A 24,762-nucleotide genomic window follows, 5' to 3' on the forward strand; every position below is an offset into this window, starting at 1 on the left:
ACACTGCCTGACCCACTGAGCTACTCCAGCAGACACTGCCTGACCCACTGAGCTACTCCAGCAGACACTGCCTGACCCACTGAGCTACTCCAGCAGAGATGCTGCCTGACCCACTGAGCTACTCCAGCAGACACTGCCTGACCCACTGAGCTACTCCAGCAGACACGGCCTGACCCACTGAGCTACTCCAGCAGACACGGCCTGACCCACTGAGCTACTCCAGCAGATGCTGCTTGACTCCAGTACTGCTTTTGTAAACCAGCATCTGCAGTTCCTTGTTTCTTCACAAGTTCGGTACTTTACTGGCATCTGCCTGGAGTCCCTCTGGTTTTGCTTGTGCTTGCTATTCTGTGGCCTGGCTGCAGCTATTCCTATTAGTGTAGCTCACAGCAACCCTCTCCGTTTAAGATGTAGAAACAAGGAACTGCGGATGCTGGTTTACAAAAAAGGACACAAAGTGCTGGAGTAGCTCAGCAGGTCAAACAGCATCTCTGGAGTACATAGATCGGTGATGCCGTGGGTTGGGATCCTCATTCAGACTCCATTTAATATTGCTTGTGTTTCTCTCGAATTGTAGACAAACATTGTCAAGTTGCTGTCCCACGAGCAGCAATTTAACCTTGTGGAGGCACAAGAGACTGCACATGCTGGAATCTGTCGCAAAAAAAAGAGGGGAGTCAGACAGAACTCAGCAGGTCAGGCAGTATCTGTGGAGGAAAATGAACAGTCAACGTTTTAGGTCGAGATCCTTCATCTAAACCTAATTATGCCCCACACTACCTCCCATCATCTCTTTATATACATTTGATCTTGATATAAGCTACTTTCCCTCTATTCTTTACTCTGGGTGAAGAACTGGGTAATGCATTGGTAACATTGATAAACACTTTCCAGTGGCCCATTCACCTACTAGTTTTGATGTCTTTGCACTGACTTCCATCAATCATCAGGTTTAGTTAAGTTTAGAGATACAGCGCGGAAACAGGCCTTTCTGCCCACCGGGTCCGCGCCAACCAGCGATCCCCGCATATTAACATAATGCTTCACACTCTAGGGACATTTTTTACATTTACCAAGTCAATTAACCTACAAACCTGTATGTCTTTGGAGTGTGGGAGTGTGGGAGGAAACCGAAGATCTCTGAGAAAACCCATGCCAAGCGTCACGGGGAGAACATACAAACTCCGTACAGATAACACCCATAGTTGGCATCGAACCCGGGCCTCTGATGCTGCAAGCGCTGTAAGGCAGCAACTCTACCGCTACTGTGCAGCCCTTCAACATAAAGGTCTCCAACATATATTTTCCGGAAAACACAAAGAAATTGTTTCCATCTTGCATGCCGTTATTTTATAACTCGCTTTTCTTTTCTGTAGGTTGGAATGTTTAAAATTCATCCAGAGATTCCACAATCCATGTCACCGGAAGCCAAAGAATTCATTCTTCGTTGCTTTGAACCAGAACCAGATGCGCGTGCTACTGCTGCAGAGTTGCTATCAGATGCGTTCCTGAAGGTCACCAGCAAGAAGAGAAAGACCGCATTAAAACAACAAGGTAAACAAATCAGAAACACCAGGCTAATGTTGTCGTACCATTCTCACAGTTCAGATTGTAAACTTGCTTTTTTTTTTTTCAAACCTTCTTTTCATATCTTCAGGGCTGTTTTATGTAGTAAGATGTGGAAATAAGGGGTGGAAAGCTCAGTAGTGCAGCGGTAGTTGCTGCCTTACAGCACGAGAGACCGGGTTCGATCCTGACTACAGGTGCTATTTGTACGGAGTTTGTACGTTCTTCTTGTGACCAAGTGGATTTTCTCTGGGTGCTGCTGTTTCCTCCCACGCTCCAAAGACATACAGTTTTGTAGGTTAATGGCTTTGATAAGATTGTAGATTGTCTCTAGTGTGCAGGACAATGTTGGTGTATGCAGTAATCTCTGGTCGGCTCAGACTTGGTGAGGCAAAAGGTCTTGCTTTCACAAAGTATCTCTAAAGCCTAAAGTCTAAAAAGAAGTGGTTGCAAGTAAGTGGTGCCCCTACTGGGAAAGTAGGAGAACATAGAACTTGGTTTATTTAACTTGATTTATTGTGTGTACACTTCTATTTTCAGTCTGCAAGAAGCCCTTAATTAATTTGGATGTATTCTCAGTACAAGCTGTCCTCTAGATTCAGAAGTTTTGCAAAATGTTACTTGGGGCATGTGGAATGAAACATCCTGTTCCTCAATATGAACACCGTTACTTCCATTGACATTATAAAGCACATTGCCATTTCTGATTTTTTTGGGGCTTTTTTTAAAGAGATGCCAAGTGAGGTCATTTTGCCAGAACCATAGGCGTAGTCTCACGGATTTGTCTGCTGTGAAAAATGCACCCTTTACTAACAAAAAATAGTTTTAATTTGTTTGTCATTGTGAATTTTTTAGCCCATGAAATCAATGGTTCAATTGTTCCTTTATTGTGACGTGTAGCAGGTACAGTCAGAGTCTTCCAGTGGGGAAACTGGCTTAACCTGCCCACACCAGTCAACATGTCCCATCTATAATCCTACCTGCCTGTGTTTGGGAACTAAGGGGGGGGGGGGGGGGGAACCATTTGGGGCAAAAAAAGTTACTTTGTAACTTTGTCAGTGCCTTCTACGTATGCATCTCGCTGTGACTTGTCATGTGTGACAATAAAAGTATTTAATCTCATGTAAAAGTATTTCTCATCAGGTTGGAGTTGTGTCATCCCAGAACATGAAGAACGGGGTTGATTATTACTAAATACCAGGAGACATGGGGGCAGTTAAAATACATTGAGAGTCATTGAACGATTTAAAGGGCAGCAGCATAAATATGGACATGTGTGGCTTCTCTTAGCATCTCCTGCGATTCTATTTTCTTACTGCTCCATTTATTTCCAACACAGATTATCTTCGCAGCATCTCCCTTCCAGTTCCAGTTGTTGTGGAGGAATTGAGTAGCGGCAGTGAATTTGGCTCAGTTTCGCCAGACTCTGACATGAAGCAGGAACCTTTCTTGTTCAAAATGAGGGCAAAATCCTGCATTGAAAAGGAGAGCAAACCAACAAGACAATTGCTTCTCAGGTAAATACAATACCAGCTATTCTTACAAACCCATTTGGATTCACTTCAGTGTTGCTGATCTTATTTGTCAGGAAGTGAGGATACAATTGTCTTTTCTCAAGATAATTTTTCTTATTATTCTTGGGTTCTGTTGTTTTCACTACAGTTTTTGTAAGCTAAATGTGTCATGTACGTGCACTAACATTTGTATTATATATATATGAATAACTGTAGACAAAAATTTCACGCAGTTTTGGTAGAACCCTATATTTTGTATGCAGCCCAGCTGCACGGTTCTGCACGGCAGTAGTGCAGGGACCACACAGTGGCACAGCGGTAGAGTTGCAGCCCTACAGTGCCAGAGACCCGGGATCGATCCTGACTGCGGGTGCTTATCTGTACAGATATTATATGTTCTCCTCGTGACCTGCGTGGGTTTTCTCCGGATGCTCAGGTTTCCTCTCACACTACCAGGTTTGTAGATTAATTGGCTTAGTATAATTGTAAATTGTCCCTAATGTGTGTAGGATAGTGTTGATGCTGGTCGGCATGGACTTGGTGGGCTGAAGGGCCTGTTTCCACGCTGTATCTCTAAACTAAACTAAAGCTAATGTTACAATTTATTGAGGAGAAGGATATGGAGAGTCATTCAGTGATGTAATTTTCTGTAACTCAACCTCCTTTGTTCACCTGGTTCCATGTGCACTCTGACCTTATTCATCAGTTGAGTCTGTGTTCGTTGATCTCATTTGCCTATTTCCTAATGCTCACTGACATCATTCGCCTTTTGCTTCTGTGTTCTCTCTGTCTCGAAGGGAGCATAAAAAGTCAGTATGAAGCATTGCATACTCTCTAGAGGAGCAATTTTATGTTTGGCTGGTTTAAATGGTTTAACCTGCGACTCTCTGTCGCTGGGCGTTATAAATTGCATTCTTAAATAATTTATTTCTTGCGCAAAACACAAAGTGCTGGAGCAATTCAGCGGGTCAGGCAGCATCTCTGGAGAACATGGATAGATAACGTTTTGGGTCGGGACTGAAGAAGGGTTCTCCAGTGATGCTGCCTCACCTGCTGAGTTACTCCAACGCCTTGTGTTAATTAATCCATGTTTTCTGACAATAAATTGGAATTAAAATCTTTCATTTGAAGTAAAACAAATCATTTTAAATTATGTCTCTGATTTCCATTTCAGTGCTGAGTGATAGATAAACAGTAGGCAAAGGTGACTAATTTAATGCACAGTTTATATTAGAGGTTGGATTAATAAACTAACAATTCAGACTCTTGGGCTAATAAATTAAATATCTGAATTCAGATCCCACCAGAACAGTTGTGGAATTTAAATTCAGTTAATAATCTGGAATTTGGGATAGCATCAACAACTATCCTTATCAAGGGTGACCATGAAAACCACTGGAGTTAAACTGATCAGTATAGTTTAATCTAGAATACATCACGGAAACAGGCCCTTCGGCCCACCGAGTCCGTGACGTCTAGCGATCTACACACACTAACGCTATCCTACACACATTAGGGACAATTTACAATTGTACTAAGCCAATTAACCTACAAACCTGTATGCCTCACAGCGCCAGAGATCCAGGTTTGATCCTGACCTAGGTTGCTGTCTGTGTGAATTTTTTACATTCTCCCTGTGTGACCGCATGGGTATTCTCCAGGTGGTCCGGTTTTCTCCCACATCCCAAGGATGTGCAGCTCTGTCGGTTAACTGGCCCCTAATTTGCAGGGAATGGGATAACATGGAACTAATGTGAACGGGTGGTCGTGTGGACTCGGTGGACCAAAGGGACTGTTTTTTCATGCTGTTTCTCTAAACTAAACCAAACTGAAATCCATTCTAGTCACTAAAAGGAGCATAATGCATCATTATTTATTTCTTAACGTAAAAGAATAAATTGTACAAGAAGCAAGTGAGTTTGTGCCTTCTGCTGATCCAGTGTGAGGGAAATGAATGCTGCTGGTTCTGCTCTATTGCCAGTCTACGAACTCAGCTGAACTTGTCAGCCGGCCTTATTTAAATGCCGACAGTGGTCTGTAGGCACGTAATGGGCAGCCGACTGGAAGTCGCCAACCTGGGAAGCCAATAGGTTAGCACTGTTCAGCAGACAGCTGATTATTTTTCTTTTTCGGTGTCTCCAGAAAGAGCATTGAAAATTGGCAGGAGACATTTATGAGCTTGTTGGAATTGGTCCTTTTAACTTGAATTCTTGTTTCCAAGTTTTCATGATGCAGGAATTAATTTCTTGGCTAATGCTGAGACTTGGCATTGCTCTCAGTAAATTGTTGATATTTTTTCAGTCTATGAGATCCTGTAATTGGAGGGCTAGAGAGGAATTACTGTGGAGCCTTCAGACTGAAAACAGCAGGAGCTGTGTATTGGCGTACACTATACATTCTCAGCTGGATGATGAATGCTGACAATTTCTGTAGGGACCAGGGTGCCGGGAAGCAGTTGGCAGAGGCCAAACACATCATTAACTCGTGAATTATGTTTTGATTACAAATATCCCCCATGCAGAAAGTTCCCATGAGTGAGGTCTGTCAAGAGCATTTCATATCAAGTTTCATGCGATGATTTTTGCTTTTTATGCTGGTGTCTTCCCGTTTCTTCAAACTGGTTATCTTTATTTGTTTCCACTTGCAGTATCCCCGATGACCATTTTGAAGATCACAGTGCACCACCGTCTCCTGAGGAGAAGGACGCCGGGTTCTTCATGCTGAAGAAAGACAGCGAGAGGAGAGCCACTTTACACCAGATACTCTCAGAGGACCAGGACAAAGTTGTGAAGAACCTGCTTGAATCTCTGATGCAGGTAAACACCCATTTCCATGAACTACGGAGAAAGCTTTATATTTCAAATTATTTTCACCCTAAAACTTGGATATTCCATGCCAAAAGTTAGGGGGGGGGGGGAAATCAGATACATAATTATAGCTCCATCCACTTCGTACACCAATCAAAAAAAATACACACATAAAGTGCTGGAGTAACTCAGTGGGTCAGGCAGCATCTTGGGGAAACATGGAAAGGCAATGTTTTGGGTCAGAACCCTTCTTCAATCTCACTCCCACCACCCTTCTTCACACTTCTTACTCCCACCACCCTTCCCTGTGCCACTTTGGAAGTTCCGTTGGCAACGGTAATTAATTTGTTACTTTATCCCCACACAAAATCAGCCAGGGTCATTGAGAAGTGTGTAGAGGATTATGTCAAAAATTGTTTCAATATCCCTAATCTTTTCGGGGGGGGGAATAGACTGGCTGGTCTGTTTTTTTTAACATACGTTGACCCTTCACTTCAAGCTAAAAGAGTTGTCACCTTCCCTTTCGAAGATTTTTCACGATTCTCCGAACTAAAAGATTTTTCACGAATCTCCAAACTACTTTTTTACCCCATCAAATATCATCGTAACCCATTCCTTGAATTTTCCCATGCCATTCTCATTGGATGCATGATGATCATGCTTCCAGCAAGAAACTCTGTGGAGAACATATCTCCAATCGGAATAAATTGGAAGCTGACTGATTTTCGTAGTGGTGAAACATGATATTTTGTTTAAATCATGAATATCTTGAGCTCTTTTGTGCTGGAAGTTTTATTCAGGTAACAAAAACTAAAGGAAAGATAGACTATTTCAGATCACAGTCCTCTTACTCAAGAGCAGTAATGTCTCTAAAGCCCTATTAAGTGGCCAAGAGTATTGTTGGATAAAAAGAAACACATGTTGGAAAAATATGCAGATAATTAAAACTTAACACTCTAAGAACAGGTAAGAACTATAACAATATAATAACTTAAAGGAATAAAAGGAACCCTATTTTTAAAATACTGACAATACCCATCCGTGGAAAAAGACACAGAGTTAATGTTTCAGTTTGAAGGCCATTTGTCAGAACCCTATTTTATTAATGGTGAGATTGTGAAACCTAAACATTTAATAGGACCCTGATTGTATTATCTGATTCTTTGGATAGCATGCAAAACAAAGCTTTTCATTGTACCTCAGCAAACGTGACAATAATAAACCTAAAGCTAAGATGGCGGAGCAGGCTTGAAGGGTCCAGGAGTCTATCACTCCACCATTTCCATAGGAGCAAGAGTAGGTCATTCGGTGCATGAACCTGTTCCTCCATTCTATAGGATTTTTAGCTGATCTTCTTTCTCAAAACCATTTTCTTGTCCTCAGCCCGAGGAAGCATCTTTCCCACTTCCACCTTGTCAAACCCTGTCAGAATTGCATACTTTTCAGAGATCAACTTCCATTCTTCAAAACTAGGGAAGAGAGGCTTAACCTACTCTATATCTGCTCATATGACAAACCTGCCATTCCAGGAATTAGTCTGGTGAACGTTTATATGCACAAAAGGCATAGACAGCAGTTCGCTGATGTGTTATTTTAAGAACTGACATTCTTAATGACTTCTGTCCAAGTAATGTTCCTGAGAGTTGAATATTAGACAAGAGCTGGGAACTTTGCCAGGTCATCACATGCAGGACATCAATATCACTGCTGTTCCATATGTTTGTAGTATGTTTCTAATTCAAACAGGACAAACTGATAGCAACAGTGTTGTAGTGGAACAACAACTGTAATAAAAAGCATTATACAATGGGCCACGGTCACTTCATACTCTCTTTGTATTTCTTAACAGAACAGGTTGTTACCCTGAACACAAGTCAATTGATCTCTGTTCCCATACAATAAATAAGTTTAGTTTAGTTTAGAGATACAGCATGGAAACAGGCCTTTCGACCCTTCGAGTCTGCGGCAACCATCAATCCCCACACACTAACACAATCCGACACACACTAGGGACAATTTAACCAAGCAAATTTACCATGAAACCTGTACGCCTTTGAAGTGTGGGAGGAAACCGAAGCCCCCTGAGAAAACTCTGCAGATCACAGGGAGAATGTACAAAATCCGTGGGCAGTGGTAGAGTTGCTGCCTTACAGTGCTTGCATCGCAGGAGACCCGGGTTTGATCCCGACCACGGGTACTGTCTGTGCGGAGTTTGTATGTTCTCCCCGTGACCATGTGGGTTTTAGAAACATAGAAACATAGAAATTAGGTGCATGAGTAGGCCATTCGGCCCTTCGAGCCTGCACCGCCATTCAATATGATCATGGCTGATCATCCAACTCATTTTATTTTCTCCGAGATCTTTGGTTTTCTCCCACACTCCAATGACGTACAGGTTTGTTGGTAAATTGGCTTGGTAAATGTAAAAAAATTGTCCCAAGTGTGTGTAGGATAGTGTTAATATGCAGGGATCGCTGGTCAGCGTGGACCCGGTTTGTCCGAAGGGCCTGTTTCCGTGCTGTATCTCTAAATTAAACTAAAGTAAACTCTGTACAGACAGCACCTGTTGTCAGGATCGAACCCGGGCGCTGTAAGGCAGCAACTCTACCACTGCGTCATCGTGCTGTCCTATTTATAACACCACTATTTGAAATCACCAAAAATTTGGAAGAAATTAATCTCTAATGTTTTTCTTTTTTACTCTCTGAGGGCAGTCGTTTTAACTGCAACTTCTTCTCCACATTGAATGGTTTGATATATATTGTCATCATTGTCAACAGTGAGGAATTTATTTTATATTACCCCATTTGGGAACTATCTCAAAGTGAAAGACAACCCTAAGGGGATGCCGGAGTAGGAAATGGTTTAACTCGGCTTGTGTATATATAGAGAACATTTTATTTGTGGACCAAAAACAGACAAGCTCTTCGCATACACCACGAAAACAAGGCCTGTGTAGTCTATCAGGTACAGTCTTTTCGCTGACTGGATAGTACGCATCAAAAAGCTGTACACTGCACTTCAGTGCATATGACATTAATAAATTAAACTTCACCCCAACTTGTCCATGCCAATCAGATGCGCCGGTATAGATTTACTAGAATGTTGCCTGGGTTTCAACAACTAAGTTATAGAGATAGGTTGAATAAGTTAGGTCTTTATTCTCTGGAGCGCAGAAGGTTAAGGGGGGACTTGATAGAGGTCTTTAAAATGATGAGGGATAGACAGAGTTGATGTGGACAGGCTTTTCCCTTTGAGAATAGGGAAGATTCAAACAAGAGGACATGACTTCAGAATTAAGGGACAGAAGTTTAGGGGTAACATGAGGGGGAACCTCTTTACTCAGATAGTGGTAGTGGTGTGGAATGAGCTTCCAGTGGAAGTGGTGGAGGCAGGTTCGTTGGTATAATTTAAAAATAAATTGGATAGGCATATGGATGAGAAGGGAATGGAGGGTTATGGTATGAGTGCAGGCAGGTGGGACTAAGGGAAAAAAAAGTTGTTCGGCACGGACTTGTAGGGCCGAGATGGCCAGTTTCCGTGCTGTAATTGTTATATGGTTATTATATGGTATATCTCGAAACCTTTCCTATGCGTATTAAACTGGTCTGTTGTAAAAAAATATTGATTTTAAATCATCCATCATTGCAATTGTTGCTTCAGTTTTGTCTATAGTTTTCTGTACAATTTGTTTCTGAAAAGTATCCACCATAGATGCTGCCTCACCCGCTGAGTTTCTCCAGCATTTTTGTCTACCTTTGATTTTTCCAGCATCTGCAGTTCTTTCTTAAACATTAAATACTTTTACTCTCTGTTCAGCTTTCAGCCACGAGGTGCACCAAAATTCAACTCTGACTGTTTCACTGCCCCTTGAACTTTGGTGTCTTGTGTACACTTAGTCATCTTTGACTTTGCATAGCACCTCATCGTTTATAAGCGTTGTAAGCAGCAGTGCCTTGGCATTGATCGTCAGGTCACCTTCCTTACAGATGCATACAAATAAACAAACGTAGTCGTGAGAGTAAAAGAAACAAATGACCCTCTGACTCTGTTGCAAAATATCACAGTCCAACTGCGATAGATAATCCCCTTGCTTTCTCTCCACCAACATTCCCTGGATGACATGAGCAATTGAGACTGGTCAGGAAAAAGGAGGCCTGGGGTCAGGTAAAGGCAGTTGGGATCAAGTGTACAGTGCATTCAGAAAGCACTCAGACACCTTCACTTTTTCCACATTTTGTTACGTTACAGCCATTCTAAAATTGATTAAATTCATTTTTTTAAATTATCAATCTATACACAATACCCCATAATAAAAAAAAGTGAAACGGGTGTTTAAACATTTTTGCAAAGTAATTAAAAATAAATAACTGAAATATCACATTTACATAAGTATTCAGACCCTTTATGCAGTATTTTGTTGAGGCACCTTTGGCAGCGATTACAGCATCAAGTCTTCTTGGGTATGACGCTACAAGCTTGGCTCACCTGTATTTGGGCGATTTCCATTATTCTCTGCAGATCCTCTCAAGCTCTGTCTGGTTGGATGGGGAGCGTCGTTACACAGCTATTTTCAGGCCCCTCTAGAGATATTCGATCGGGTTCAAGTTCGGGCTCTGGCTGCGCCACTTAAGGACATTCGCAGACTTATCATGAAACCACTCCTGCGTTGTCTTGGCTGCGTGCTTAGGGTCGTTGCCCTTTTGGAAGGTAAACCTCCGCCCCAATCTGAGGTCGTAAATGCTTTGGAGCAGGTTTTCATCAAGGATCTCTCTGTACTTTGCTCCGTTCATCTTTCCCTCGATCCTGACTAGTCTCCCAGTTCCTGCCACTGAAAAACATCCCCACAGCATGATGCTGCCACCACCATGCTTCACCATAGATATGGTATTAGCCAGGTGATGAGCGGTGCCTGGTTTCCTCCAGATGTGATACTTGGCATTCAGGCCAATGAGTTCAATCTTGGTTTCATCAGACCAGAGAATCTTGTTTAGGTGCTTTTTGGCAAACTCCAAGCGGGCTGTCATGTGCCTTTTACTGAGGAATGCCTTCTGTCTGGCCACTACCATAAAGGCCTGATTGGTGGAGTGCTGCAGATATAATTATCCTTCTGGAAGGTTCTCCCATCTCCACACAGGAACTCTGGAGCTCTGTCAGAGTGACCATCGGGTTCTTGGTCACCTCCCTGACCAAGGCTCTTCTCCTCCGATTGCTCAGATTGTCCGGGCAGCCAGCTCTATGAAGAGTCCTGTTGTTCCCAAAGTTCTTCCATTAAAGAGCCAACTGTGGTCTTCGGGACCTACATTGCTGCAGAAATTGTTTTATACCCTTCCCCATATTTGTGTCAACACAATCCTGTCTTGGAGGTCTACGGACAATTCCTTCGTCTTCATGGCTTGTTTTTTGCTCTGACATGCACTGTCAACTGCGGGACATTATATAGACAGGTGTGTGCCTTTCCAAATCATGTCCAATCAATTTAATTTACCACTGGTGGACTCCAATCAGTTGCAGAAACATCTCAAGGATAATCAATGGAAACAAGATGCACCGAAGCTCAATTTTGAATGTCATAGCATAGGATCTGAATACTTATGTAAATGTGATATTTCAGTTATTTATTTTTCATTACTTTGCAAACATTTCTAAACACCTGTTTTTGCCTTTATATAGTGAGGCATTGTGTGTAGATTGCTGGAAAAAAAAATAATTTAATCCATTTTAGAATAAGGCTGTAACGTAACAAAATGTGGAAAAAGTGAAGTCTGAATACTTTCAGAATGCAATGTATTCCTGGAGAAGTTTGGCGGATTGAGGAACACACTTTAGAAAGAAATCCGGAGGCTAAAAAGGGGACAAATAAGCTTATAAGTACATAAGGGAATAAGGATAATTAGAGAGAGAATAGGGCCTCTCAGGAGTCAAAGTAGTTGCCCATGTGTAGAATTGCAGGAGACGAGCAAGGTCCTCAATAAATATTTCTCCTCTGTTTTTACCGTGAAGACTAGGGAACTTGATAAAGTTAATGGAGATGTCTTGAGGGGACAGTCCATGTAACAGTCGAGGATGTGCTGTATGTCCTAAGATGTGTGAATGTAAATGGATCTCCAGGGTCTGATCAGATCTAATCGAGGACACTAGGAAGCTTGGGAAGAAATTGCGGGAGCCCTTGCTGAAATATATAAATAATCCTGAGACATGGCGGAAGATTGGTGGATGGCTAATGTTGTACCTCTATTTTAGATGGGCAGCAAAGAAAAACATAGAAATTATAGATTGGTACGGCTAACATCTGGGAAAGTTACTGGAGAGGATTCTGAGGGAGATGTACAAACTTGCATTTGGATAGGGAAGGGTTTATTGGGTATAGTCAGTTGGCTTTTGTATGTGGGATGTCATGTCTCACAAATGTATTTGAGTTTTCAAAGAAGTAACCAAGAGGGTTGACCATGTCAGGGTGATAGATGTAGTCTATATGGATTTGAGCAAGGCCTTTGATAAAGCTCCACATGGCAGGCTTCTCTGAAAGAAGGGTTTTGGCCTGAAACGTTGCCTATTTCCTTCGTTCCATTGATGCTGCTGCACCCACTGTGTTTCTCCAGCATTTTTGTGTACCTTCGATTTTCCAGCATCTGCAGTTCCTTCTTAAATTCTCTGAAAGGTTAATTGCTTGTGATCCTGGGAGAGATAGTTAACTGGATACAGAATTGGCTTCCGGGAAGGAAACAAAGAGTGTGGTAGAAGGTCTGGAGGCCTGTGACTGGTGATGTGTCTCAGGGCCGAGGAATGGCAAATTGAGTTTAATTTGCATAACTGAGCTGTTGAATTTTGGGAAGTGGAACCACAGCAGGAACTTCGCAGTGAATGGTAGAGCTCTGGAGAGTGCTACAAAGCAGAGAGACAGACCCAGGATTAGAAGTACATAGTTCCCTGAAAGTGCATTGTAGGTACATAGGGTGATGAAGAATAATGTTGGCACCTTGGCCTTCATCTGTCAGGGTATTGAGTATAGAAGTTGGAACATTATGTTACAGTTGAACAAGACATTGGCAAGGCTACACAGACTATTGTGTTCAGTTTGGTCACCATGCTGGAGGAAAGATGCCATTAAGCTGGGAAGGGTGCAGAGAAGATCTACGAGAATGTTGTCAGGACTCATGGACCTGAACTGTGGGGAGAGGTTGGGCAGGCTAAGACTTTATTCAGTAGGAGCGCAGGAGGCTGAAGGGTGTTCTTCTAAAGGTGGAAAATATCATGCGAGGAATAGATAAGATGAATACAGAGTCTCTTCCCCAGGATAGTGGAATCAAGAACTAGAGGGCATAAGTTTAAGGTGAGAGGGGAAAGATTTAATAGGAATCTGAGGTGAGTTTTTTTATAGAACCTGAGGAGCAACTGGGTGTAAGGATCGATATGCCAGTGGAAGTAGCTGAGGCAGTTTTAAAAACAAAGTTAAAAGACATTTGGACAGATACATAGATAGGAAAGGTTTAGAGGGATTTGGGACAAACATGGCAAAAGGCACTAGCTAGGATGGGATATCATGGTCTGCATGGACAAGTTCAGCCCAAGAGCCTGTTTCTGTACTATATGACACTATGACTTAATCTCCCGGGAGAGATAAAACCAACCAAAACACTTTGCTGTTTCAGGAGGAAAATAAATCCAGGAAATACTTTTATAAAGCAAGTACATTTAGAACAATTTCCAGGAGAGCAGTGGCAGTAAGAAAAAATACCTATGCTCTACCAATATTCTGTAAAATGTATCATCAGACATAGCTAGGAACCTGATCATCTCCATTCCAGAAAATTCATTTTCAGTGCTTGAGGGAAATAATAATTTTTGTAGAAATAAAGTAAATGATCTCCATTCTTCTTCAATGCTCACATATTTTGAATGTCTGGCCACACCCTTGCTCTTTTCTTTAGTTCTTTCCAAACAACATCTCAAGATAATCTACAAAACATTGTCCAATCCATCATTATCATATAAAAAACTCAAGCGAATATCCTCTGTCAAATATTTCTAAAATGAAAAAGCCCGTTTCTCCGAGCTTGTAAAGCTTCTTACGGACATTGAGCCGCCAGCTCTTCTCGGAACCTTTTCCAAGAATGTCAATATAATTCAAAGAGTGAAACGATCAAAGTGTACTTGGTAATCTGGATGAAACCTAACTGAGATCTTATCTTAAGGACAATATTTTTCAATACATCCGAATATTTAATTGAAACTTAATAATGAGAAAAAAAATAAAAGCAGGAATACGCTATAAAACCCATCAAGCCCAATCCACTGTTCAATAAATTAATTAGCCCAACGTGATCAGTCTGAAGAAGGGTCTTGACCCGGAACGTCAACTACCCATGTTCTACATAGATGCTGCCTGACCCGATGAGTTACTCCAGCACTTTGTGTCCTTTTGTGTACTAATCATCTGCAGGTTTTTTGTTTCTATACCTTGAGCCTTTCCCGTTTTGCTACCGATCCTCAAGAGGAACATTTGCTGTTGCTTTGCCTTACTGATGAGAAATCTCAACATATTCATATATCAGATTCAGATTCAGATTCAATTTTAATTGTCATTGTCAGTGTACAGTACAGAGACAACGAAATGCATTTAGCATCTCCCTGGAAGAGCGACATAGCAAATGATTTGGATAAATAATAATAAGTGTCCGGGGGGGGGGTGGTGATTGGCAGTCACCGAGGTACGTTGTTCAGTAGAGTGACAGCCGCCGGGAAGAAGCTGTTCCTCGACCTGCTGGTTCGGCAACGGAGAGACCTGTAGCGCCTCCCGGATGGTAGGAGGGTAAACAGTCCATGGTTGGGGCGAGAGCAGTCCTTGGCGATGCTGAGCGCCCTCCGCAGACAACGCTTGCTTTGGATATATTTTTCACCCAGGTCTTTTTCCCAACAACAATCAAAAGCTTTGAACCCACTGTGGTATTACTTTGATGTTATGTTTGCTCTCATACGTTTCCTGATATATTTGTTGTATGGCTTGTGCTATCTGCAGCCAAGTTCCCTCCATATGTCTGTACAAGATATATTCTATCCATAGAAATTCTGTTATTAACAAGATCAAACATGTACTTGAAGAATGCTGGTAAATGTGTTTAGGCTGAAAGTCACTTGCTGTGGCTTACATATTAAGGTGCTTCATTGGACCCCAACACTAACAACATCTCTTGCACTTTATTCACAAAGTGCTATGGGGGTCAATATAGATTAACTGTCACTGGCATCATTGAGAGCTTAAAGGGCCTGTCCCACCAACATGCCCTTTAGTGGTCGCTTGAGGCGTGTGACCTCGCGGGGTCGGTCCCACTTTGATCGGCGGAGACATAAGGAGTAGTGCGGGGCTGGTCCTGACATTGCGCGGGGCTCCGAAAATCTTGCACTGTCCGAAAATCCCATGCGACAACGGCCTGTTGGCTCGCAGCTGCATTGAGGCCGTACGCAGCGCCTCGATGGGCGTACGCAACGTCTTGACGTCATACGCAGCGTCTTGACGTCGTACGCAGCGTCTTGACGGAGTACGCCTTGCTTGATGATGTCACCGCCCGGCATGCTGTTGCGCGATGACGTCACCGCCCGATGCCGTGCGACATCCAAATTCAGTCGCCCGCCTCCTGCCCAGCTGATTGGTGAGTTTGACGTAAATTACATCAAGTGCGAACTTTGTGCGACCTTTGCGCGTACTTAGCGCGAACTTAGCATGAACTCCACTTCCGTTTGGTCGCGCTAGACGCATGCAATCGCATGCTGGTGGGACAGGCCCTTAACACATTCTCAGTGCAAATGGTGGCTGCAATTAGTAGAACCCAGGAGCACAACATAAACTTTACCTTCCAGTATCTTAACATAATTTAATAGTTGGCTATATGCTCCTGCTAGAAAATCTACAAATAAAATACCCTGCAAAATATTTTTCTAATCCTAGATGTGCCTTGTAATAAATGTCTTCAACCTTGAGTACATTTGTTTTGTGCTTTGCAAAATGCTTGATAAATGAAAACACAGCGTCATGTTTATGAGTTTCCAAAGGATACCAATGAAAAATCCGCACAAGCGCAAAAATTATATTTGTCCACATGAATTACAAATCTTGAGTCCATAACCGCCATACCTTCGTCATAACATTAAACCCACCACCATCACCATTCAAGGAGATACACCATGTACCCAAGCTTATGATGTTTAAGTATAGGTTAGTAAGACCAAGGGATATGTAGTCCCAAAGGTACTGTATGTGGCAAACAGATATTTAAATTAATTAAGATCATTGCTAAAAAGCATTGTAATGTGTCTGAAGAATGAACGATGCGATTATAATGAGGGACGTCGCGCTTGAAAAGACGCCATCATTCAGCAATGTCTGAGTCATAGATCAGAGGGCTCGGGTGGTGACAAGAATTAGCCATAACGTAGATAACTGAGGCACAAAATAATTAAAGAAAATAAAACCCGATAAACTTAGCGGAGTAGGACCGAGTCACGTTCTGACACCATGTAACTATGTGACTCAACCACACGTTAAGATACAACACATTTTGATTAAGGCACATACAGCATAGGATCTACAGTACATTTCAGCTCCGAGCTGCGACATCTACAACTAGTTTCTTACTATTATAAAACACGTACTAGGCGGGGCTACTACTAACAAGCACTATGATTGGCTATCATGCAATAGCCAATCTACAATTCTTTTAGCCCAAAGAGCTAAATCTAACTCTCTTGAAAACATCCAGTGAATTGGCATGCACTGCCTTCTGTGGCAGAGAATTCCAGATTCATAACTTTATGGGTGAAGAAGTTTTTCCTCATCTCAGTCCTAATTGGCCTTCCCCTTACTCTTAAACTGTGACCCCTGGTTCTGGGGTCCCCAACATCGGGAACATTTTTCCTGCATCTAGGCTCCCTCATCCTAAATTCCAGTGAATACAAGACCAGTCGACCCATTCTTTCAACATATGTCAGTCCCGCCATTTCGGAAATTAACCTGGTGAACCGACGCTGCACTCCCTCAATAACAATAATGTCCTTCCTCAAAATTAGGTGACCAAAATTGTACACAATACTCCAGATGTGCTCTCACCAGGACCCTGTACAACTGCAGTAGGACCTCCTTGTGCTTAAACTCAAATCCTCTTGCAATGAAGACCAACATGCCATTAGCTTTCTTCACTGCCTGCTGTACCTGCATGTTTACTTTCAGTGACTGATGTACAGCACACCCAGGTCTCATTGCACCTCCCCTTTTCCTAATCTGACACCATTCAGATAATCTGCCTACCTGTTCTTGCCACGAAAGTGGATAACCTCACATTTATCCACATTATACTGCATCTGCCATGCGTCTGCCCACTCACCCAACCTATCCAAGTCACCCTGCAGCATCATAACATCCTCATCGCAGCTCACACTGCCAACCAGCTTTGTGTCATCCACAAACTTGGAAGTGTCACATTTAATTCCCTCGTCTAAATCATTAATGTATATTATAAATAACTGGGGTCCCAGCACCGAGCCTTGCGGCAACTGACTAGTCACTGCTTACCATTCTGAAAATGACCCGTAAATTCCTACTGTTTGCTTCCTGTCTGCCAACCAGTTCTCTATCCATACCCTACCCCCTATACCATGTGCTCTAATTTTGTACACACATCTCTTGTGTGGAACCTTGTCAAAGGCTTTTTGAAAGTCCAGATACAGCACATCCACTGGCTCGCCCTTATCCATTCTACTTGCTACATTCTCAAAAAATTCCAGAAGATTAGTCAAGTATGATCTCCCCTTCATAAATCCATGCTGACTTTAACCGATCCTGTCACTGCTTTCCAAATGCGCTGCGATAACATCTTTAACACGGACAGAGTGCAGAAAATCCTCAAGGGCGAAGGTGAACAGCCGGAAGTGGTAGTGCATGTCGGCACAAACGATGTCGGAAAGAAAGGGAAAGAAGAGAGCTCGGAAAAATGCTGAAAAGCAGGACCTCCAGGGTTGTTATCTCCGGTTTGCTTCCAGTTCCCCGTGCTGGCGAGAGCAGGAACAGGGAGATACGGGACCTGAACGTGTGGCTGAGGAACTGGTGCACGGGGCAGGGATTTAGATTCTTAGATCACTGGGATCTGTTTTGGGGTAAGGGGGAACTGTACAAAAGGGACGGATTGCATCTTAACAGGTGGGGAACCAGCATTCTGGCAGGCAGGTTTGCCACTGCTACACGGGTGGTTTTAAACTGAATAAGTGGGGTGGGGTGTCGAATGGGATAGTTGAGGATGGAGTTAAAGGGAAAGGGTTTCTTAAATGTGTGAGCGTAGAGACAGAGGGGTGTAAAATGAGGGTAGAAGCAATAGGTAGCAAGGTGAAATGTGGCAGGCAGACAAATCCAGGGCAAAAATCAAAAAGGGCCACTTTTCAACATAATAGTATAAGGGGTAAGAGTGTTGTAAAAACAAGCCTGAAGGCTTTGTGTCTCAATGCAAGGAGCATTCGTAATAAAGTGGATGAGTTGAATGTGCAGATAGCTATTAATGACTATGATATAGTTGGGATCATGGAGACATGGCTCCAGGGTGACCAAGGCTGGGAGCTGAACATCCAGGGATATTCAATATTCAGGAGGGATAGACAGAAAGGAAAAGGAGGTGGGGTAGCGTTGCTGGTTAGAGAGCAGATTAACGCAATAGAAAGGAAGGACATTAGCTTGGAGGATGTGGAATCGATATGGGTAGAGCTGCGAAACTCTAAGGGGCAGAAAACTCTAGTGGGAGTTGTGTACAGGCCACCTAACAGTAGTAGTGGAGTTGGGGATGGCATCAAACAGGAAATTAGAAATGCGTGCAACAAAGGTAAAACAGTTATAATGGGTGACTTCAATCTACATATAGATTGGGTGAATCAAATTGGCAAGGGTGCTGAAGAAGAGGATTTCTTGGAATGTATGCGGGATAGGTTTCTAAACCAACATGTAGAGGAACCAACGAGAGAGCAGGCTATTCCAGATTGGGTATTGAGTAATGAGGAAGGGTTAGTTAGCAGTCTTGTTGTGCGTGGCCCCTTGGGCAAGAGTGACCATAATATGGTTGAGTTCTCCATTAGGATGGAGAGTGACATTGTTAAGTCAGAAACAAGGGTCCTGAACTTAAAGAAAGGTAGCTTTGAGGGTATGAGACGTGAATTGGCCAAGATAGACTGGCAATTGATTCTTAATGGGTTGACGGTGGTTATGCAATGAAAGGCATCTAAAGACTGCATGGATGGACTACAACAATTGTTCATCCCAGTTTGGCAAAAAAAAAAAAATCAGGGAAGGTAGTGCATCCGTGGATAACAAGGGAAATCAGGGATAGTATCAAAACAAAAGATGAAGCGTACAAATTAGCCAGAACAAGCAGCCTACCAGAGGACTGGGAGAAATTCAGTTCAGCAGAGGAGGACAAAGGGCTTAATTAGGAAAGGGAAAATAGATTATGAAAGAAAACTGGCAGGGAACACAAAGCTGGGGGGCAGTGTTAGCTGTGAGGAGGATGCTAGGAGGCTGCAAGGTGAATTGGATAGGCTGGGTGAGTGGGCAAATCCATGGCAGATGCAGTATAATGTGGATAAATGTGAGGTTATCCACTTTGGTGGCAAAAACAGGAAAGTAGACAATTATCTGAATGGTGGTCGAATAGGAAAGGGGGAGATGCAACAAGACCTGGGTGTCATGGTACACCAGTCATTAAAAGTAGGCATGCAGGTGCAGCAGGCAGTGAAGAAGGCGAATGGTATGTTAGCATTCATAGCAAAAGGATTTGAGTATAGGAGCAGGGAAGTTCTACTGCAGTTGTACAGGGTCTTGGTGAGACCACACCTGGAGTATTGCGTACAGTTTTGGTCTCCTAATCTGAGGAAAGACATTCTTGCCATAGAGGGAGTTCAGAGAAGGTTCACCAGACTGATTCCAGAGATGTCAGGACTTTCATATGAAGAAAGACTGGATAGACTCGGTTTGTACTCGCTAGAATTTAGAAGATTGAGGGGGGATCTTATAGAAACTTACAAAATTCTTAAGGGGTTGGACAGGCTAGATGCAGAAAGATTGTTTCCGATGTTGGGGAAGTCCAGAACAAGGGGTCACAGTTTAAGGATAAGGGGGAAATCGTTTAGGACCGAGATGAGGAAAACATTTTTCACACAGAGTGGTGAATCTCTGGAATTCTCTGCCACAGAAGGTAGTTGAGGCCAGTTTGTTGGCTGTATTTAAGAGGGAGTTAGATGTGGCCCTTGTGTCTAAAGGGATCAGGGGGTATGGAGAGAAGGCAGGTACAGGATACTGAGTTGGATGATCAGCCATGATCATATTGAATGGCGGTGCAGGCTCGAAGGGCCGAATGGCCTACTCCTGCACTTATTTTCTATGTTTCTAAAAGACTCAAGCATCTTCCCCACTACCAATGTAAGGCTAACTGGTCTATAATTTCCCGTTTTCTCTCTGCCTCCTTTCTTAAAAAGTGGGGTTACATTGGCTACCCTCCAGTCCCCAGGAACTGATCCAGAGTTGAGAGAACATTGGAAAATGATCACCAATGCATCCACGATTTTTAGGACCACCATCATGGTGTACTCTGGGATGCAGACCATCAGGCCCTGGGGATTTATCTGTCTTCAGTCCCAACAGTTTATCAAAGACCATTTCCTGACTAATATGAATTCCCTTCAGTTCCTCCCTCCCACTAGATCCTTGGTCCCATAGTATCAGACCACCAGGGGCGCCGGGGGAGATGGCCGCCCTGCCGGCAGTCTGTTCGTTTTTTCATCTTTTTAAACATATTTTAGCGTTTGTTGAAAGTGTATTTTAATGTTGCTCGGTTTGTTTTGTGTGGGAGGAGGGGGGAGGGATCGGGGGAAACTTTTTTTACGGTTCCTACCTTCCCGGAGATGTGATCATTCTTCTCCGGGATCTGCGGCCTTCGATTTGATGGAGTTGGAAGCCTCCAAGGACTGTCGTGAGTCCCACCGCGGGGCGCAGACTTACGGAGCGGATCCCTTGCCTGGGATCGCGACCACCGCGGAATTAGCACCAAGGGTCGCAGTCTAGGGTGAAGCTGGTCGGGAGCTCCAACGCCGCAGAAGGTTCGTCCAGCCCCGAAGCAAGGTTCGATCGCCCGCCGCGGGGGAGCTGACATTCCCCCCGATGCGGGAACCGATCGCCTCGACACGGAGGGCCGAATGCCGCCGGCTACGGGAGTCAAGACCATCCCGTCAACGGCGGCTCAAGGCCCACGACCAAGGAAGAACTAAGGGAAGAGACGAACTTTATTTTGCCTTCCATCACAGTGAGGAATGTGTAGGGGTCACTGTGGTGGATGTTCATGTTAAAATGTGTTTTTGAGTATTCTGGTGCTTTTAATTGTATGACTGACTTGGCCAGTGAATTTCCTTGTATGTTGCAGAACATACTTGGCGAATAATTTCTGATTCTGATTCTGATTTCTGGGAGATTATTTGTGTCTTCCTCAGTGAAGACAGAACCAAAGTACTCGTTTAACTGTTCTGCCATTTCTTTGTTTCCTATTATAAATTCACCTGTCTCTGATTGTAAGGGACCTACATTTGTCTTCACTAATCTTTTCCTTTTTACATATCTAAAGAAATGTTTAGAGTCCATTTTTATATTTCTCCCAAGCTTTCTTTCATGTTTTTTATTTCCCCCCTCTTAATTGACCCCTTTGTCCTCCTCTGTTGAGTTCTAAATCCCAGTCCTCAGGTTTGCTGCTTCCTCTGGCCAATTTATATGCTCTTTCCTTGGATTTAACAATATCCTTGATTTCCCTCGTTAGCCACGGTTGAGCCAGACAGACATGACCAATTTTTGGAGTTCATCTATGTGGTCTGTAAATCTTTACCATTGCATCTCCACCGTCAATCTTTAATTTTGATTTTATTTCAGATTTTCCGCATCTGTAGGTTTTGATTTTCATTTATTTTCGGTAGTAAAACCCAATTAGAGAGTGTTGACACAGTCATAGTTCCAAGCTTCAGCTGTCTGATACGTTATCTTGATGCTATCCATTTGTGAACAATGTTTGGCCCAACTCGCCCACACCGACAACAATGTCCCAGCTACACTAGTCCCACTGGCCTACACTTGATCCACATCCCTCCAAACCTGTCCTATCCATGTACAGGTACCTGTCTAACTGTTTCTTAACTGAAGCGATAGTTCCAGCCTCAACTACCTCCTCTGGCAGCTTATTCCATACACCCACCACCCTTTGTGTGGAAAAGGTAACCCATTGGATTCCTATTAAATCTTTTCCCCTTCACCTTGAACCTATGTCCTCTGGTCCTCCATTCCCCTACTCTGGGCAAAAGACTCTGTGCATCTACCCGATCTATTCCTCTCATGATTTTGTATACCTCTATAAGATCTCCCCTCATTCTCCTGCACTCCATGGAATAAAGACCCAGCCGATTCAACCTCTCCCTATACCTCACATCCTCTAGACCTGGCAACATCCTTGTAAATCTTTTCTGAACCTTTTCAAGCTTGACAATATATTTCCTATAACATGGTGCCCAGAACTGAACACAATATTCTAAATGCGGTCTCACCAATGTAGCTTATACAAGTGCAACATGACCTCCCAACTTCTATACTCAATACTCTGACTGATGAAGGCCAAAGTGCAAAAAGCCTTTTTGACCACCTTATCTACCTGCGACTCGACCTTCAAGGAACCATGCACCTGTGCTCCTAGATCCCTCTGCTCTACAACACGACCAAGAGGCCTACCATTTACTGTGTAGGTCCTGCCCTTGTTCGACGTCCCAAAATGCAACACCTCACACTTCTCTGTATTAAATTCCATCAACCATTCCTCTACCCACCAAACCAATCGATTGTCCATCGATTAATCCATAGGAAATGAGAATAGCCATCACCAAGGGCATGCAATATCCCCCAAGCATTTTTTATGTGAATAGTCCACCCAGGAGTAGTGGAACAGGAAAATCTGCCTCTATGAATCTGCCTCAAGATTCACTTGTTCAGTTTAGAAAGCTAATCAATACATGTTTTCTTCATTTGTAGGGTTCTGAAGAACCAAAACTGAAATCTGAACATATCGGTACCCTTGTTGTTAGTTTAAGGGAATTTGTGAGATCAACTGATCGCAAAATCATCTCAGCCACCCTTTCTAGGCTGAAGTTGGAGTTGGACTTTGACAACCAGGCAATCAACCAAATTCAGGTGGTGCTGTTTGGTTTCCAAGAAGCTGTAAGTTGAAATTTATCTATTTTAATGTGAAATTGCTTCTAGAAAATGTCTACATGTCTGCTGGTTATGAAATGATTTTGATCTGCCTCAGCCTGATTAGTTGTTGGCATGGGTTTACAGAATTCTGCCAAGTGCACCAAGGTCCCAGAACGGCTGGTCATATAAATGAATGATCCTGTGATGGTATTATTGAGCATGCGTTTCCATGATAATGATCAAGTATATAGTTAGATGAAATCAAGGTTTATGCAGTTTTTAAAGTGGGGTATAGTAATATTCCTGTTAAATCCATGCAACTTATTAGTATGTGACTTGCTGCTTGCCTGTGCAAGGAACACCACACTCAGTGAAGTATTAGACTGCAATAGACATTAGGTGCAGGAGTAGGACATTTGGCCCTTCAAGCCAGCACCGCCATTCAATGTGATCATGGCTGATCATCCACAATCAGTACCCCGTTCCTGCCTTCTCCCCATATTCCTTGACTCTGCTATTTTTAAGAGCCCTATCAAGCTCTCTCTTGAAAGCATCCAGAGAACCTGCCTCCACCGCCCTCTGAGGCAGAGAATTCCACAGACTCACCACTCTGTGAGAAAAAGTGTTTCTTCGTCTCTGTTCTAAATGGCTTAATATTCTTAAACTGTGGCCCCTGGTTCTGGATTCCTCCAACATCGGGAACATGTTTCCTGCCTCTAGCGTGTCCAAACCTTAACAATCTTTGTTTTGTGCATTGACTCGGCATAATTCTGCATAATGTCATATTACTTGGCCAATCCATGACAATGTTCTGGATTGGCCAAATAATTCTGGAGTTCTGGGTAATACAGAAATGGACAGAGAAACTATATTCTAATTTTGTTTCAGATTTCCACCATCTGCAGATTTTGATTTTCATTTATTCTGGATAAAGGACCTAATTGAGTGATCTGACAGAAATACATTTCCAAGCTTCAGCGTCGTAATTGTGTTGCCTACATGTCTGAAACATTCAGTGTTCTACTTCCTCGGAATAACAGAAATAACATTCATAATAAGAACATTTGGGCAAAAACTATTATTTGTTATTAAATATGAATTTAGATTATTGTTATAGATTATTCCTTCAGATGCACTTGACTTTTCTTGATAGTTAATGGGTGATAATGGGGTCACACATCCATTCACATCAAGGGGGAAAAAAACTAACGTGAATATGTTACATTTTCAAACAACGTCATCAGTCACTTCTATGAAATTTTTTCTTTATCATTTAAATTCAATTTCTGTATTTTCGTTCAAAGCTTCCAAATGTAGCATATTGAAATTATTTGTTGTATTTCCATTATTGAATTTCTAGAATTTGTCCTCCTTCATTTGATAACAAATATACACGTTGCATGTCAAACGATTGGGAACTAAACAAATCTTCAACATTGACCATCAGCTGAGAAAGTTCTATGTTTTCACTATCTAAGGTTTTCATTGTATTTCCTCAGTCTGAAGCAAATGATGCAAAATTGCCACAGGATAGCACCAGCATTAACATTGGGGCCGAACTACATCCAGATCCACAAATGTAGTTGACTCAAAAACGCCCACTGAAATGGCCTTGCATTCCATTCAG

At 42.7% G+C, this 24,762-nt stretch overlaps 1 protein-coding gene across 1 annotated transcript in view; it reads left to right on the top strand.

Annotated features, from left to right (window-relative positions):
• LOC129697414 (mitogen-activated protein kinase kinase kinase 5-like) overlaps positions 1 to 24,762 on the top strand; it is a 160,371-nt gene that overhangs the window by 114,497 nt on the left and 21,112 nt on the right. Inside the window, 4 exon segments of the mRNA XM_055635926.1 lie at positions 1,377 to 1,554; positions 2,906 to 3,083; positions 5,728 to 5,896; positions 22,974 to 23,159. Coding sequence (XP_055491901.1) covers positions 1,377 to 1,554; positions 2,906 to 3,083; positions 5,728 to 5,896; positions 22,974 to 23,159 — 711 coding nt within the window.

This window comes from Leucoraja erinacea, chromosome 5 (assembly GCF_028641065.1).
Source record: "Leucoraja erinacea ecotype New England chromosome 5, Leri_hhj_1, whole genome shotgun sequence".
NCBI classification, from domain to species: domain Eukaryota; kingdom Metazoa; phylum Chordata; class Chondrichthyes; order Rajiformes; family Rajidae; genus Leucoraja; species Leucoraja erinaceus.